At 41.3% G+C, this 15,571-nt stretch overlaps 1 protein-coding gene across 10 annotated transcripts in view; it reads left to right on the forward strand.

Moving 5' to 3' along the window:
* The window catches only part of LOC103367396 (abl interactor 2-like), a 46,488-nt gene that overhangs the window by 17,727 nt on the left and 13,190 nt on the right, over positions 1-15,571 (forward strand). For 4 of the 10 annotated variants that reach the window (XM_008295407.1, XM_008295403.1, XM_008295404.1 and 1 more), the window contains exons 2-5: positions 943-1,110; positions 8,488-8,664; positions 10,808-10,825; positions 13,102-13,205. In XM_008295407.1, the coding sequence (XP_008293629.1) occupies positions 943-1,110; positions 8,488-8,664; positions 10,808-10,825; positions 13,102-13,205 (467 nt within the window). Of the gene's footprint in view, positions 1-942; positions 1,111-8,487; positions 8,669-10,558; positions 10,564-10,807; positions 10,826-13,101; positions 13,206-15,571 lie in introns of all 10 variants that reach the window. The other 6 variants (XM_008295408.1, XM_008295406.1, XM_008295410.1 and 3 more) reach the window with 3 other exon arrangements.

The raw sequence follows: 15,571 nt of genomic DNA on the forward strand, positions 1-15,571 counted from the left end.
TGCAAAAGTTGTGGCTATGTGTTGGTTAAATAAAGTAATAAAAATAACACCAACAAGAAAACGAAATAATCTTTCTGTGAACACGGACATTAAAGTAAGTCGACCATTCAAGGCTCTGGAGCAGCATCCACATATAGCACCTTCCACAATCCAGTTTAATCGTGTAATAATAATTTAAAACAAACACAAAACGGGTCATAATGCATATCCTGAATCGTAGCCTTTGGGATTTTGCTAATTCCATAGTTTCATACTGCAATTTCAATCTGTAAATGATTAGTTGCTCAGTGAACTGCTATTTGTAAAGCTTACACTTGACTTTTTGTCCATCAGTTTGAGTAAAATGCAGCCGCACCGACGACTTCTTCAACACGCTGGCAGTTGGTTTGGAGGAAACCTTAAATATGTTCGACCTAACATTTCACTTTAGCTTGGGCGAGCTCAAAGTAGTGAAAATGCAGCAGTGTTCCCAGGTAGTCAGTTCATCCCACTGCCAAAATAAAAGGATTCATCTTTTTATGAAAGTTACAGCGGTGATTGTTCGACTGATGAGAATCTGCTCGGATGAGAGTTTATCGACAGACCAAAAGACTGCGGCCTAGAAATGGCATTCGTATCACAAATTTATACAAAGGCATTAACAAGCAGTTGGCAGCAGCAACTCTAGTTTAGGCAGCTGCTGAACTGAACTAGCGGACCATCTAATCTAAAGTTTCAACTGCCTGCCTTTTCCCCAGAGGCTACGAGCTGCCCTTGATGTCAAAGAAGAAAGGGGACCATTAAAAATCAAACAAAAGGCTCGAGAACAAAATATGATTAGAAAAAAATCCGTTAGTCCATCTCTTTGAATCAGTTGCACGTGCTGCTACCGGCTTTCGTCTTCGTACGAAACGGTGGCTCAGTGCGACTCCTGTCCTGAATCTGTCTCCTTTGTCCCCGCAGTCCGCAGACAAGCAGCGAGCGCTGGAGGAAACCAAGAGCTACACCACCCAGTCTCTGGCCAGCGTCGCCTACCTCATCAACACGCTGGCCAACAATGTGCTGCAGATGCTGGACATCCAGGCCTCGCAGCTCCGTCGCATGGAGAGCTCCGTCAACCACATTTCACAGGTCTGCTCACCGTTTAATGCTCTTTTGAGAGGATCAAGCTGCTGAGAAGGCTCCTGAATATCAAAGTTTTTCCCAACAGTAACACCGTACAGATGGGTGAAAGTCAGACAAATAAGAAAAGTTATTATCATTACACACACCCACACACTAGCTTCATTGTCCGAGCCAGGTGTCTGCAGGCAAGCATGCTTTATATTTGATGAACACTGACTTTAAAATCTGCTGGCATGTGTGCAGGCAGAGGCATTTGTACGCCCGGTGCATAAAATCACACATAGCTGTACACCCATAGTGAGAGGACTCATGGGTACAAGCACACTATGTAATCATGCATGCATGCATGCAGGCTCATTTATGTTCAGCGCTCTCTGGACGCTGCTCTTCTCCATGTGTAGTATGGAGTGCAGCAGCCCAGAAATTATCTCAGAAATAACGCCCAGCGGTATGAAACTGCAGGGAGGTGAATGAACAGCAGAAAGCGGCCAGAGTGCAAAAACATGTATTCTTTTCCTTCTGCGCACACGAGAACGTGATAAACGTGAGGCTTAAAGGTAATATTTTCTTAGGGGGCCAGTATAGAAGCAGACAGAATGCCATCAGCAGATCTGGTAGCTTTAGAGTAGCTATAATCAATATTTTTATAACCGCGTCTGAAGTGACAATGTGAAAACAGTGTGTGATGTGAAAGGTGCCTCTGGAGATGGAGAATTATCGGCTCTGCGGAGGTTCATAACGAGTTTCGCCTCATTGTTCGGCTGTCTGGCTGCAACTTCAAACTACTTTTGTTTCACTCTTCGCTTTCATGGCGTCATTATCAGCAGCAGCAGGCAGCTGTGTTCAGAGAAAGAGCCTTCAAAAGCTGCTACCTGCTCAACAGGAGTGGAAGGAAAAACTTGGATGATGCTAAAATCAAGTGGACAGAAAGTTTGCTAGCCAGGTTAATGCTCCATGTAAATATTGCTGTATGATCAAAACCATGATAAGACTCACAATCAGGACTCTAATGTCTGAGTAAACATACTTAATGAGTACGTTAAAGTCCTTTTCAGACATGGGATGCGTAACCCTGACACTTTTAAAGTGACGACATTCAGACGTCGCTTTTACATTAAAGTTACTCATGACTTCATCCAGACCAATCCATGAAAGTGACAGAGAGTGACATGGACTAGACACTAAAAAATAATAGACAACCTCTAAACTAATAGCAAGTTTATCAAACTGTCTGACAGCCAAGTTTATTTAGGATTTCTTAAACACTACAATTCTGTCCACGTGTGATGATAATCTAACTGCTACTTAACAGTAAATAAAAATATCCCAACAGCTCTGATGGAGCTCAGAACTCAACCAAAATGATTTACCTGCAGCTGATACAGAAAGGTCCACAGTGTGTCCTGTTGTCAGATCCTAATCAATCCTGTCTCCATGTCAGGGATAGTTTAATTAATAGTTTAATTAATGGAGTTACTGCTGCCATTCCGTGTGAGTAAATATGACTTCTAACTTTGAAGATCCTGCTGCTGTCTGATGCTGCAGGTATTTAATAACCTCAGAGGAAAGACGTCTAAACAGCTGGAATCAACAAACTAAACTTAAGCTCCTGTTTATGTTTCGTCAAAACTTAGTTCCGGCACTGATCCAGGCGGCAGCAGCCAGTTTGGGTTAGTGTGTCAGCGTCTTCTCACTTCCTACATTCCATGATTTCTTTTGAGATTAAAGGATGGATAGATGGATAGACAAAACCACTAAAAACACATAAACAAACCCTTTAAAAAACACGTACCTACGGAGCTACACGGGCTTGCTGCGACTCAGAGCTGCGCACCAGGAAGAGACTAGTAAAGTTTTGTCTTATATCTCTGAAAAATGTCACTAACATGACCTGTTGCAGGCGCTGTCTTCATTCCACTCATTTTTTCGCAATTCTTTTTAAACATCTCAGTTTGTAAATACACAAGAAATTATAGGGCAAAAAGAAAAAAAATCAATCTGTTGCTCTGTGCGATGTTTTGGACCAATATTAAAACAGCTTTGCCCAAACTGCTTCACACAACTCCCAGTTTGTTGCTTGTAAGTGTCTATCTGTTAAATCAACTGCATGCAATTCAGATTTGTGCCACCTTGTAAGATTGCCGTCACGATTTTTACGGAGAAGTGAGCAGAGAGATGCAGCCGACACACTCAGATTTTGTAGATAACCGACGGGAGTGAATCTCCTTTATTACTCCCTTTTTAAGAACTTTGATAGATTGCCTCCAAAATATCCCCGCTTTTATTGAAATGCAAAAATCTGGGAGGACAAAGCAAGCGGCTCGTCTTTGTGTTTGTCAGCTGGTCAGTCAAATAAAACCACCTGAAGGTGTGATCACACCCGAGAGCGTAGTAAGCGTGAGGCATCACCAGTGATGCGATCAGACTTACACAACACTCTGCACCCACACATCTCACACCGCAGCTGGGTCCAACGCATTCATATTCCTCGGCAAACTCCGAGAGCTCAAAAGGAAAGCTGACAGTCGCTCAGTGCTCTCTGTTCAGAGGACGCGTCTGTAGGAAATGGATGCGTTTTCATTCACTGAATACTGAAATCCTAAACAGTCCCTTTACACAGTCACTGTGCACGCAAAAGGAATAAAATGGTATTTTTCTCTCCGACAGAGGGTCCATTCTCCTCCTCAGACCTCTGAATAATCAGTATAATCAGAATACTCTGCATGCAGAAATAATGAGATGCTTCTGTGTGCGTTATGTCAGGCCGGGCTGCGGTTGCACGTCATAATTACCGCTTTCTGTTCAGTGAGAACAGTCACGTCTGTTATTTAGGCGAAACGCTACATGTGGCGAGGCTCCCTCACATAAGGAACCACACTGACTAAATGCATTTTGCATGTCGTGATGCAGTAATCGGCCGACAGAGTGGTCATGTAACACGAAGAAACGGCCGAACGCACTCGTAGCACCGACCAGATGCTCTGTCTCATATGAAACAGAGGATTTAGTCTAAAAAAGGTAAAAAGGTTTGTACTGTAAACGTACAGTGAGTGTCACCAATCTGTAATAACCCCAGATACCATCCAGCTGGTCTTATAAATCCATTATATGTTCGTAACAAACTGCCGTCTGACATAACTATCTGTGTATGATTGTGCTGTTTTCATTTGAAGTGTTTCTGTATTTGCTGAGCGTGAGCAGTCCAAGGGATTTACTAAAAGAAGTGCAAAGTTCGCTTGTGTTTGTTTTCTCACCACCTGCTTAATGTGTTGTTGGACGTTTGCGCGCTGCCAAAACAGCTCTGATCCGCCGAGGCCTGGACTCTACAAGACCTCTGCAGGTGCATCTGGCGCCAAGACGTTAACAGCAGATCCTTCACATCGATTAAACCCCTAAAAACTCACCTCTGTGCATCGGAGCAACATATGCAGACGTTTGTTGGGGGAAAAATAATCCCTTAAGCTTGGATGTAACCACACTGTTGCTTCCTTTTATATTTGTGTGCCTCTATGAAGTCCCTGCCTCTCTGTTCCAAACATCCATCCGCATTTCGCTGCAGCTCGAGTACACCAGTTCACCCACGACTCTGCTCAAGTAGATGAAATAGCAAGTTGTAACACTGGAGTAACTCAGCCATACATGTTCAAACTGATTCTGAAGAAGAACAAAGATGCGCCCTCTTGTTGAAAGGTTTAGATTTGTTATGAATAAAACCCCGAATATCTGAATCCGTGTTCTTGAGACTGTCATCGATAAGCTGCGGTTTCAAAGTGGAAGATGCTCAGCTAAGGTGTCGACCGCATAATGTGCTCATGATGTGTGTCTTCCAAGCAAATAAAATCCACCATGTGAACATGTTAACAAGGCTGATTTGTACTGGAGGAAGTCTTTAAGTTGAAGTGCTTCTTGCATAAAGATGTGAGCAGCAGATCCTTGATTCGGGTAAATTACGAGTCCTGGATCAGACGTTTTCCAGCACATTCACCAACTTCGAGTCAGATCAGGGTTTGTCCAGCCCTGATGGAGGTGATGGTGGCCCTATCTGCTCATGTAACCTTGACTTATACTGTTATTGAATCAATGCAGAGCTTTACACAAGTGGTCTGCGCCATTGTGAGCATTTATACTTGTGCTCAATCGCCGCCAAAATGCTAGCTAGCATTGGGGTTTCTAAGCTAATGAGTTGAGTTTCTCCGTGTACTTTAAACAACAGCAGCTGACACAAAGCTGACTCTGTTAGCTTTAAGGCTAAGAAATGCGGAACAAGAGTCACTTTTACCAAAAATACACAAACACAGAAAAGAAAGGAGATGTCGGAACCATTTGGGTCTATACACGGAGCAGTAGAGCTATGAAAAGGAGAAACCAGAATAATGGCTCTTGTGTTTGCATTATGAGAAATCCAGACACAATTACAACCTTTTGCGTTATCTTTGCACAAATCATTATGCATGTGAACATGATTTATGTGTAGTTAAAGTTCTAGGGACATGCATGTCAGTATAAAAGTATAAGACAAGCTTTACCCTCTACTTTAGGTGCATGTCCAGACCTTGACATGTGCCGCTGCTATGAAACAACCATGACGTAGTAACGTTTTGGGTCATACTTTGGCTGACATCTTGCTTTATTGTCTAAAATCCAACACACACTGGTAGCATCTTGTTGCAGCCACCTTCCAAGACTGCTGCTTTATATGTAGGGTCACCAAGGATTTGCATAACTTAACAGTAACAGCATCTTTAACTTAAGCTAATTGTTTAGTCCCCAGTCAGGATCCAGCTTATACTTAACAGCTTCTTTAAATGCTTTTTATTGTTTCCCATAATCTGCGAAGTGCTCATTGTAGCGTCGCTGAGCTGTGAAGGATTAGTCATGCTGGACTTTGCATTTGTTTTTTTTTCCATCTTTACCTCAGAAGTTGCAGAAAATTTTCCCCCAAGTGCGTTGTTTCACTCGAACAGTACCACTTTCTACACCTTCTGTTTGTTTACTCACTACAGACAGGTCATATAGTTCACATCATCCACATGGGTTTATTAGCATTTTAATATGAAACACTTTGCAGTCCAGACCAGGACTTGAGTCTGCCAGTTGTTGACCACTGGTTGAGCCTATAAAATATCTAATAATACTAAAAGTAATCTCTATAATTTCCCAAAACCAAGGTGACAAATTCATATATCTTGTTTTGTCAGTCTGTCTCAAACCCAGACATATTTATTTTTCAAAAGAAGCAGTAAATCCTCCTGTGTCTGAAGGTAAATTCCCCTGTAATGCACCACAGAAAATATGAGTAATAGTTGTCCTGACTGCAGGCTTGAAGGACAGGTTTTCATCCATATTCAAAAGCAGTTCTCCGAGTGTGAGAGCACAGAGCTGTGTGAAATGTGTTTCTGTCACTGAATAAATTTGGGGTTTTTGAGCCGTCGGTGACAAAATAAAAGAAGCGCACCCCTACAGACTTTTGAAACTTGTCAGACTTCCTATAAACGACGTGATTAGCGAATCGGGACAACAGGAAAGAAGATGATCATTGTTTCAGATAACGGTTAGCTGCAGCCCCAAGTTTTTAATTAAAGCTACTTTTGTGAGAGAAAGTCCAATGTTGACATAAATGGCACAAGCAGAACAAAAGGGATTTAGCGTCTGTCACTGTGTGGCAGCTGTAACACACACAGAGGCCGTTCAGAAAGCATTCATTTCAAAATGTCTGCATGTATATGGCTTTGTATTCAAGGTTAAGGAGTTTCACGAGTGTGTTGACTCAAAGAGGAGAAATGTGCGGCTGTACAGAACGACTGTCGTGTTGCAAACATCAGCCGCTCACTGAACTCATTAAACCAGCAGGTTCGTTTAGCAAAGAAACGCTCTGTAGAAATAATGTAAAGGTTTTTCTGTCAGACCTAATTTTCGGTGTGTTGAATAGCAGTGAAATATCTCAGCACCTGTTTGATGGATTTGGATAAAATGTGGTTCAGGGGTTCATGTTCACCTCAGGAGGAAGTGTATGACTGTGGTGATCCTCTGGGTTAAAATTTAAATGTCTTCAGAACACATTTTAATAATAAAAAACCTGACAACCTTCTCAGCTGGCTCTTGTGTTTATGGTAATGAGCAAACTTAACATCTTTAAGGCTAATTCATGCTTTTAACGTTAATCTATCAAAGCCTGCAGGGGTGCACATGGGCTGTTTGCATTGCAAGTGTGCCGACTTTGCATGTGGCAGGAAAACAAACATTGCTCAGGGAGTTAAGGAGTTCTAAAGTCTCCAGAAATCCTGTAATATGTCCATCCACTGTGCTCAGAATGTTTCACGAAAGTCACATTGACGCAGAGCCACGCTTAAATCTGTTTCTAACAACTAAATTATGTTAAGAAAAGGTACAATTACATCCTTTCAGAAACATCCAAAGAGGCAAAGAGAAGATGAATAACTCCCTGTTGAATTATGATAACAACCACGTGTGCATCCGCTGTCTGCTTTCAAACTCTGCACTGCTCATGCAGAAACAATGAATTTGCGTTATTTGCTTCTGTAGGTGCTTTGATTTGTACGTGCTTTCCATCGACGGTTCCCAAACACAGTAGGAAGTTCTAAATTCTCCAGGAATCCTGTGCTATGTCCGCCCACTGTGCTCGGCATATTTGGAGAAAGTCACAAACTACTATATCCCGTAAAAAGTACAACGTCGCATCCTTTCAGAAACATTCCCTGTAGCCTCGTGTGGTTTTTTTGTTTTTCGATATGAGGGGCAAAGAGAAAACGAACACGTACCTGTTGTAGCATATTTTAAAACTGCAGAAACTATGACTTTACTTTAGCAGGCAAAGGCAGCATGTTAGCATTGATTGTACTCCCTCACAAACACAGAAAGCCGTGGATGCTGTAGACAAGTAGTTACTGTTTTTTTACTACCTTCTTAGTTTGCTGGTTCCACACTCCATTCCTAATACTCAGTAGGTTCTATCTACACGCTTTAACAGTGCTACCAAGCATGCACACCTTTGCTCTTGTGAGGTAGTTGCTGCACAAACACAAATTTTGGGCTGTACATGAGCATGTGTCAAGTGGTCCGTGGAGAATCTTCCAAACTTGAGGAGATGACAAAATCTGTGACGCTTGTGTAGCCAAAGATGTGGAAAGTATAACCCTGGCCTGAGCATGTCAGCATTAGGATTTCACTAGCAAAACTTTCAGCATAAACACGAGTGATTTCAGGTTGGATCAATCACACATCGTCAACCGGATTCCTCTTCTAGTTTGTTCTTTTATGTTATTATGTTTTAAAAACTCAACCTTTAGAGTTAACTGGACCTGCAGTGGTTCATCTTGGTCACAGGGCATCACAATCATTCTTCCTCCCATTCGCTCCTTTCAGACCGTTGACATTCACAAGGAGAAGGTGGCGCGGCGGGAGATCGGCATCCTGACCACCAACAAAAACACCACTCGCTCTCATAAAATCGTCGCTCCGGCCAATCCAGAGAGGCCGGTGCGCTACATCAGGAAGCCCATCGACTACAGCGTGCTGGACGACATTGGACACGGAGTCAAGGTGAGTAGAAAGATAAAAACGTCAAGCTAAAGTCCAATAACAATAATAATCGTCGGCTTTATTTATGTAGCTCTAGAGCTGGAAAATCAATCAGATGTTATTCATGATCATGAATTTAGCATCCTAGAAATAAGTGAACAGAATTTACTGTTCCATCGATCATAGAAAACAGCTCACCTACATGAAATCAGTTGGTCTCAACATTAGAACACCTTTTTAAAAAATGATTTCCAAGCTAATTTTTTGGTCTCACGACTGAATTGCTGCAGTAACTGAGAGGAGACTAAAGGCTTCTCTGTGCACTGACTGGTGTCTACTGTTGCCTGCATCTGGAACATCAGCAAATTTTAGTTGTTTACAGTTTTATTTATATGATGCCTCTAGGAGATGTTATAAATTTAAATGGAGACTATTTTTTAGTCTTATTTTGAAGTAAATTGTTGTACATTAGCAGGAATGTTGCACAACATGCAAGTAAAACCAGTACAATAAAAACATCTTACAGCTAAAAAACCAATGAATCACTATGATAAACAATTGTGATCTCAATACTGATATAAAAAAATTTAGATTATTATGTATGTGGCACCTTTGAAAACGATATTATAAAGGAAAGCAAAGGTTAAACCAATTCCTCAACCGTTAAAAAAAGGCATTTATCAACTTACAAAAAAGTTTAAGAATAAATAAAAGACAAAATACACCACATAAAAATTAAATTAATTAAAATTACAACAAAATAAATGATAATTGGAGTAACCAAACTACAACAAAAGAATAGTTTTTACAGTGATTCCTCCACTTTTTGTACATGCCTTTGCTCAAAAGACAACACACTTCCCAGTCAGTTAAACTTTAATTTTAATTGAGGCTTTTCGGAAAGTTAGAAAACACTTGAGGAGAGCTTTGCTTGTATTAAATGTGCTCCGGTCAGGTGGTTATTTGCCAGTTTATTCTGATACAACCTTATTTCTATTTCCACTGATGAAGCCAAATCGTGCTGGTTGTAGATGTCATCTGTACCACTTTCTACCTGGCTGGTTTACACAACACCTGGGCTTCGGCACAGGGAGACATCTAACATGTTGGATGCTACAGTTTATCAGCGTTTGATAAAATATTAATTAGCAGTTTAACCAGCTACTATATCTGAGGTAGCGATGTTTATTCATTCACTAATCGTGAACATCTCTATTAAAAACAAAGGAGTAGCTGTGACCCTTCAGGCGAATTTCCAATCCTCCATCTTCCCCTCCAGAGGGAATATGCACGTCTAAATATACACTCGCACAGTTCCAGCGTTTGTGTCTGCTCATATAAATACTCGGCCATGTACCCACGCATATACAACATATACGAACATGTGCTTCTAGTTCACGCCATCTCGAATTATTAATCAGTATTATAAGAATGTTGCAGACTGCGGGGAGTTTTGGCTTGTAGCGCTGCAGAAACTCTGTGATATAACTGGGAACCAAGCCATGAAGTGATAAATAAAGTCATCTTTAAAGCTTGTAAAGCCAGTGTAAAGACACCAGAGCTGGAGCTATGTAATCCTGTCTGAACTATTCAATTAAAAAAGGCGTCATTTTATTTGTTTTCAGTGTCTCTAAATTGGGCCGTCAAGTCCACATAGCTGAAATCAAACATAAAATCCACCAGAATCAATATATCGCTGACCAGATGTAGCGCAAACAGAAGACCAGTCATAAGGAGAGAATACAATAGTACGAATAATAACAACGAGAGCTAAATAAGGCTATCTCAGCCGCAGAATGATTGGATCTACACTTGTATGTTTGTGTGTATAACTGCCATTGTGTCACTAAATATGTAGACGAGACACTCTGCTGTACAAAGCCCATGTGTAGGACAAGTAGCATTAATTATCGAGCTACTGTGTTTTAGCAATTACTTATTTAAGTGCACTTGTCATTGTTGGAGCTGCCTCACATCCTTTCACAGCGTAGTCCTCATCTATTTCTGTCGCCTTTTTGTCTGTCTAATCCGAGTCTCTCTTTCTGCCATGTTGTTTCTGCCCCGTTTCTAATGATGTTTGCACGACGCCGTTGGACTTTCACTAATCTCTAGTCGACTCTCTCTCCTCTTTTCTTCCTCCCATTGCCGTCATTGACGCGTTAAGTGGTTGTTGAGGTTCAAGGTAAGGATTCGCAGCACACCTTCACACAATACAAGGAAAATGCATTTTTAAAACTTTAAAAGCAACAGGACATAACGGTGCCGAACAAAAGATCTGCTCACTGACGATCGGCAACGTTATCAATCGATAATCAATTAATCAATAGCATGACTCACACTTTATATTTCGCTACAATGGCTTAGATGTTAAATGGTAGAAAAGAACATTATTCAAGCAGATTTTTATTCCCTAGAAATGACAACTCTGGCTGTTAACCATAAACCATCACAGAAGACTTGGTCGTGGTTGCATTTTATTAGCTACCAGCAGCATTATCAATCAATAATCGATTAATCAATAGCATGACTTACATTGTGCAGTTTACTGAGATGCATTGTTAATTTGTAATGAACACTAGTCTCAGAAAAGCTCTAACCACTGACCTTCTCAGAAGACTTTGTCCTAACTCCCACACGATGCGCTCCACCTGGTGGCGCAGCCTGGTACTACAGCTAATCTATAATACTTTTACTACATGCATGTCCTTCCTCATCTGCCTAATCGGTTAATATATTTTTGATCGGTTACACAATTAACTGCAAGCAAATTCAATGAAACATCCCTAATCAACAACAGACACGTAGTAGAAGTAGAGGGAGTGATCGGCGCTATCACACACTTCGTATCGCAGGTTTAGCTAATGTTACCCCAAGGCCATTTATAATCGGCATGCACGTTTGCTGCTGGTGAGGAGGTGTAAATTTCAGGATGCCGTGACACCAGCATCCCACTTCTTGCTATGTTTTGTCCTTAGTGTGGGTTCTGCGGTTGCCATGGTAAATAAAAGCTGCTATTGTTAACCCCTCTCCGCAGCAGCTTTCTGCCTGTTCCCACCTGATTTTACAAATGTCCAGCGAATGATTAATAAGTCGCAGGAGCATGGTCGATGGCTTTAGCTGCACGCGACACTCGTAGCATTAACCCTCTGAAGAGCTGTCTGTGTGTTCTAAGGGCATGTTGTTTATCAGAAACTGTAAAAACTGAATAGTCGTAAGTACCATGTTTAGTGTCCAGTTCAGTCAGGAAAAACAGCAGAATTTAAATTTAAAATTGGGAGATTTACTCAAAGTCTGTTTATTCTGTACACCAAAAACAAACCATTTGCACCAGATCCTGCAGAAGAAGAAAGAAGACCCTGCAAGTTCCTCAGAACAACTAAAGAATTAACTCCGCTGTCTCAACACTCAAAACTCGGTGAATATTTTGCTGACGTGCAGGCTGTGTTGACACAGATATCAAATATCTTACTAGAGCTGAAGTGCAGAGTAGCATGAAAAAGTTTGTAGAGGTTGTAAAAATGTAAATAACTATAGCGTACCATGTTTATTTTCCACCATCCTTAACACCTCTCGACACTTGAATAAATGCTGTAGACATTCATTGCAGATGTTTTTAAAATTTTTGAGACTTGTGTTTATGATTTCTGGCATTTACTTTACCTTGCTGCACAAAACAAATTTATCAGTTGTCGCTGCTTTTAGTCGTCATTGTGCTGTTTCTGTAGCGGTGCAGGACTTTATATTGCAATGAAAAATGAGACCATGTGACAGGAGCAAAAACTGCTCGGAGTTCAGTTTTTTTTTTTTTAATCAATGATCTTTTTATTGAATTTTCAAACAAGAGAATTAAAAATGTAAAGATTTCCTTTGTTTGTTACACAGCAGTACAAAGTAAAAAGTAGTAGTGAGCACAATTTCTATGCAGAACATTTGTACAGTGACAACTCAAAATGAAAAAGACAAACAAACCAAAAACAGACAAACAAACAAAAAAAAAAAAACCCACAAGAAAAATCATCAATCTGCAGAACATTCACAGAAAAAACCAACACAGTCAGAGAGTGACACTGGTAGTAAGTCCTCAAAGCAGCAAGAAGGAGTTCAGGTTTTTAAGTGAATATAAATAAATTACTTACCACAAAAATATAATGCATTTGTCTTTTTCAAAAGTGTGTGCATGTAATGTTTTTGTTTTACAAGTGAACGTACTAAAAATGAAAGAAAGGTTGCAAATTAATTACAGTGTTGAGGGGCCATAAATTCAGTAATCTGAGGCGACTCCAACTCAAAACTTTCAGGACTCAAAGGATCAGCTGCGAACATCTTGGACACCTCCTGAGAGTCCAGAACTCGCTGATTGATTAGCCCATCGGTGCATGACCACATTATGAATTCTAGGCTTTTCGCAAGGCCCGAGCCGAGCTAAATGCTAACCTTTAGCGTTGTGTGTTTCCGCAGGTGAACGGCCAGCAGAACATGAAGCTAGGAGGGAGTCTGTCCCGGTCCAATCCTCCCACCCAGAAGCCGCCCAGCCCTCCGAGGGCAGGAAAGGGCATCTTAGGGTATGTAACGCCCCCGTGCATGCATGTCTTGGTTGTATGTAAGAAGAACTGACTCGGTGTACTTCCTGGATTCACCTTTTTTTCTGTTGTGCGTTTCTATTTTGTGTCCTGAACGTCTGTGGCATCTTATCTTCAACTTTAAAGACAAATCTGGCATCACGGATCGACGTGTGTTGTCATTTGCACAGATTTTGAACTGAGTCGTGTGCGTTTTTTTTTTTTTTTTTTCTGTGTTTTGTGTGTCTCTTGTGGAAGGACGGAGTATCCTGCGGCGAGCTTATTACAGATTTGACCCGGCAGAGGGGAATGACACACACACACACACACACACACACACACACAGACACACACACGGAGTGAAACGCAGCGCTCAGAGGAATAACGTCATGCGTTGTGAAAGCTTGTTGTGTTCTCTCCCCTCAAACATCTAGGTCACCCAGCTGTATCCCTCCTTCCTTCTCCCTCTCCTCATCTTCACCTCCTTTTTGCCGCTTTTTTTTTTCTCTTTCATCCTTCATCTTACTTTCTCTGAATCCATCTCTCTCTTACTGCATCTCTTCTGATCTTCACCTCTAACCTCCGTCTCTCTCTCGCCTTTTCTTTGGGGAGAGCTCCAAAGCCTTTTTTTCCCTGTGTGTTTATTTTAAAGAGGAGTGCAATAGACAGATTGTGAATTTTCAAAGTCTGGTACTGTTGGCCAGCTCTCAAACTAAACTGAGACTCTTCCAACTTACCCTATACATTACCTCCTCTTCCCCCTAAATAGCAGAGTCACTGAGTTTAGTCGGAGAATGTGTTAGGTTTATTATTATGATGTTTTTGTACAGATTAAACTAGACAAGTTGTTTTTTTTTAGAGGTACCTTGACACTGAGCGAGGCTACCTGCCCCCTCTGTTTTGAGCCTTTATGCTAAGCTAAGCTAAAAGAGTAGTGTAATGGTTTGTGTGCAGAAGACAGATTTTACATTTTCAAAGTCTGGTACTGTGGGCCACCCCTTCAACACACCCTCTATACCCTCTAGTCAGTTAGCTGTTGAGTGCAACTGGAGCTCATTTTATTTTGCCTGCATATGTTTAGATCTTGTCCCCATTAAATATGTCCTGACTTAGCTCTTAGCAGGTCTTGTTTGCGGTGCACCCTGAAACAACTCTGGCTGGATGACTCTGATAATGAAGGAAACTTCCTGCAGAAAGTTATAAGGAGCGTCTTTTTCTCGATGATTTCCAATCAGAGATAATGATGTCTTTTGCAAAGTGTGAGTTACAAGGAATCTAAAACTTGGCACGTCATGGAGGAGCACGGTTCACGATGCAAACTGCAGCAATCAGCCGCTAATTGTTTTAAAGTGACGTCCTCGTTAGCCGTGTGTTGTAGCTGCTGCAACAAGCAGCCAAATCAGCAGCCAAATAACAAGAACTAAACTCCTGCACCTGTAACTTTAACCTCACCCCGATGTCTTTCTACCCAATTCTCCTCTTCTGCTCTAATATCATGCAGGCTGTTCGCTTAGCTTAGCTTAGCTTAGCTTAGCATAAATGCTGCAAATGTTGACTTCTTATTCGTCATTACAGGTGGGCGATGCAACCATAGATGACTGAATGACGGTCTTTCAAGGGCAAAATCACGATCTAAATTATAATTCACTTCACAGATTTAATTGAACTCATCATTAGTTGCATATACGACTGCCTTAACACAAAGCTGTCACTTCAACTCAATGCTAAAGGCTCAACTCAAATTTCTGCATCTTGTTTTCACTCAAAGTATAATTCTTAGCTGCTTCAATGCTTGTTGACCTTCCACCCCATAAGGCCAGCTAAATAATCGGTATTGGTTGAGCGTCATCATTCCAGATCGGTGTTTGCTGCTTAGATGCACAGTGATGGTAGTTTCTGACATGAAAACACCCCAAAAAACGTTAACCTCGAGCTGCCTCCTCTTTATTCCTAACTTTTTATGGACAAACAGAACTGTGATAACGTGCTGCCAAGACATTAGTGTATGACTCATTTCATAGGCGCAGTCCCAGCTTACCCACACACTGCAGCACTGATAGCCTCGACCGTTCCACTGGTAGCACTGGTGACACCAAGTTTCTCGGTTGGTTGCACCAGCACACGATTTGGTTACAGATTTTATCTACGTGGGCTGTTTTCTATGAGTGGACGTCACCATATCAGCCTCTCTAAAGGTCGCGTATGTAATTTTGGTCACAGACTGGAGTCCTGTTGTACATCAGGCTAAACTAGTTACAACATTTATCAAACAACATGAACACTATGATCCAGAGAAACAGGCTAAATACAGCAGATTTCTGCACAGATGGTCTGTTGTCTAAAACATGCAAAGTTCATGCAATTAACTT

The sequence above is a fragment of the Stegastes partitus genome, unplaced genomic scaffold, assembly GCF_000690725.1.
Source record: "Stegastes partitus isolate 25-593 unplaced genomic scaffold, Stegastes_partitus-1.0.2 Scaffold1044, whole genome shotgun sequence".
NCBI lineage: Eukaryota > Metazoa > Chordata > Actinopteri > Pomacentridae > Stegastes > Stegastes partitus.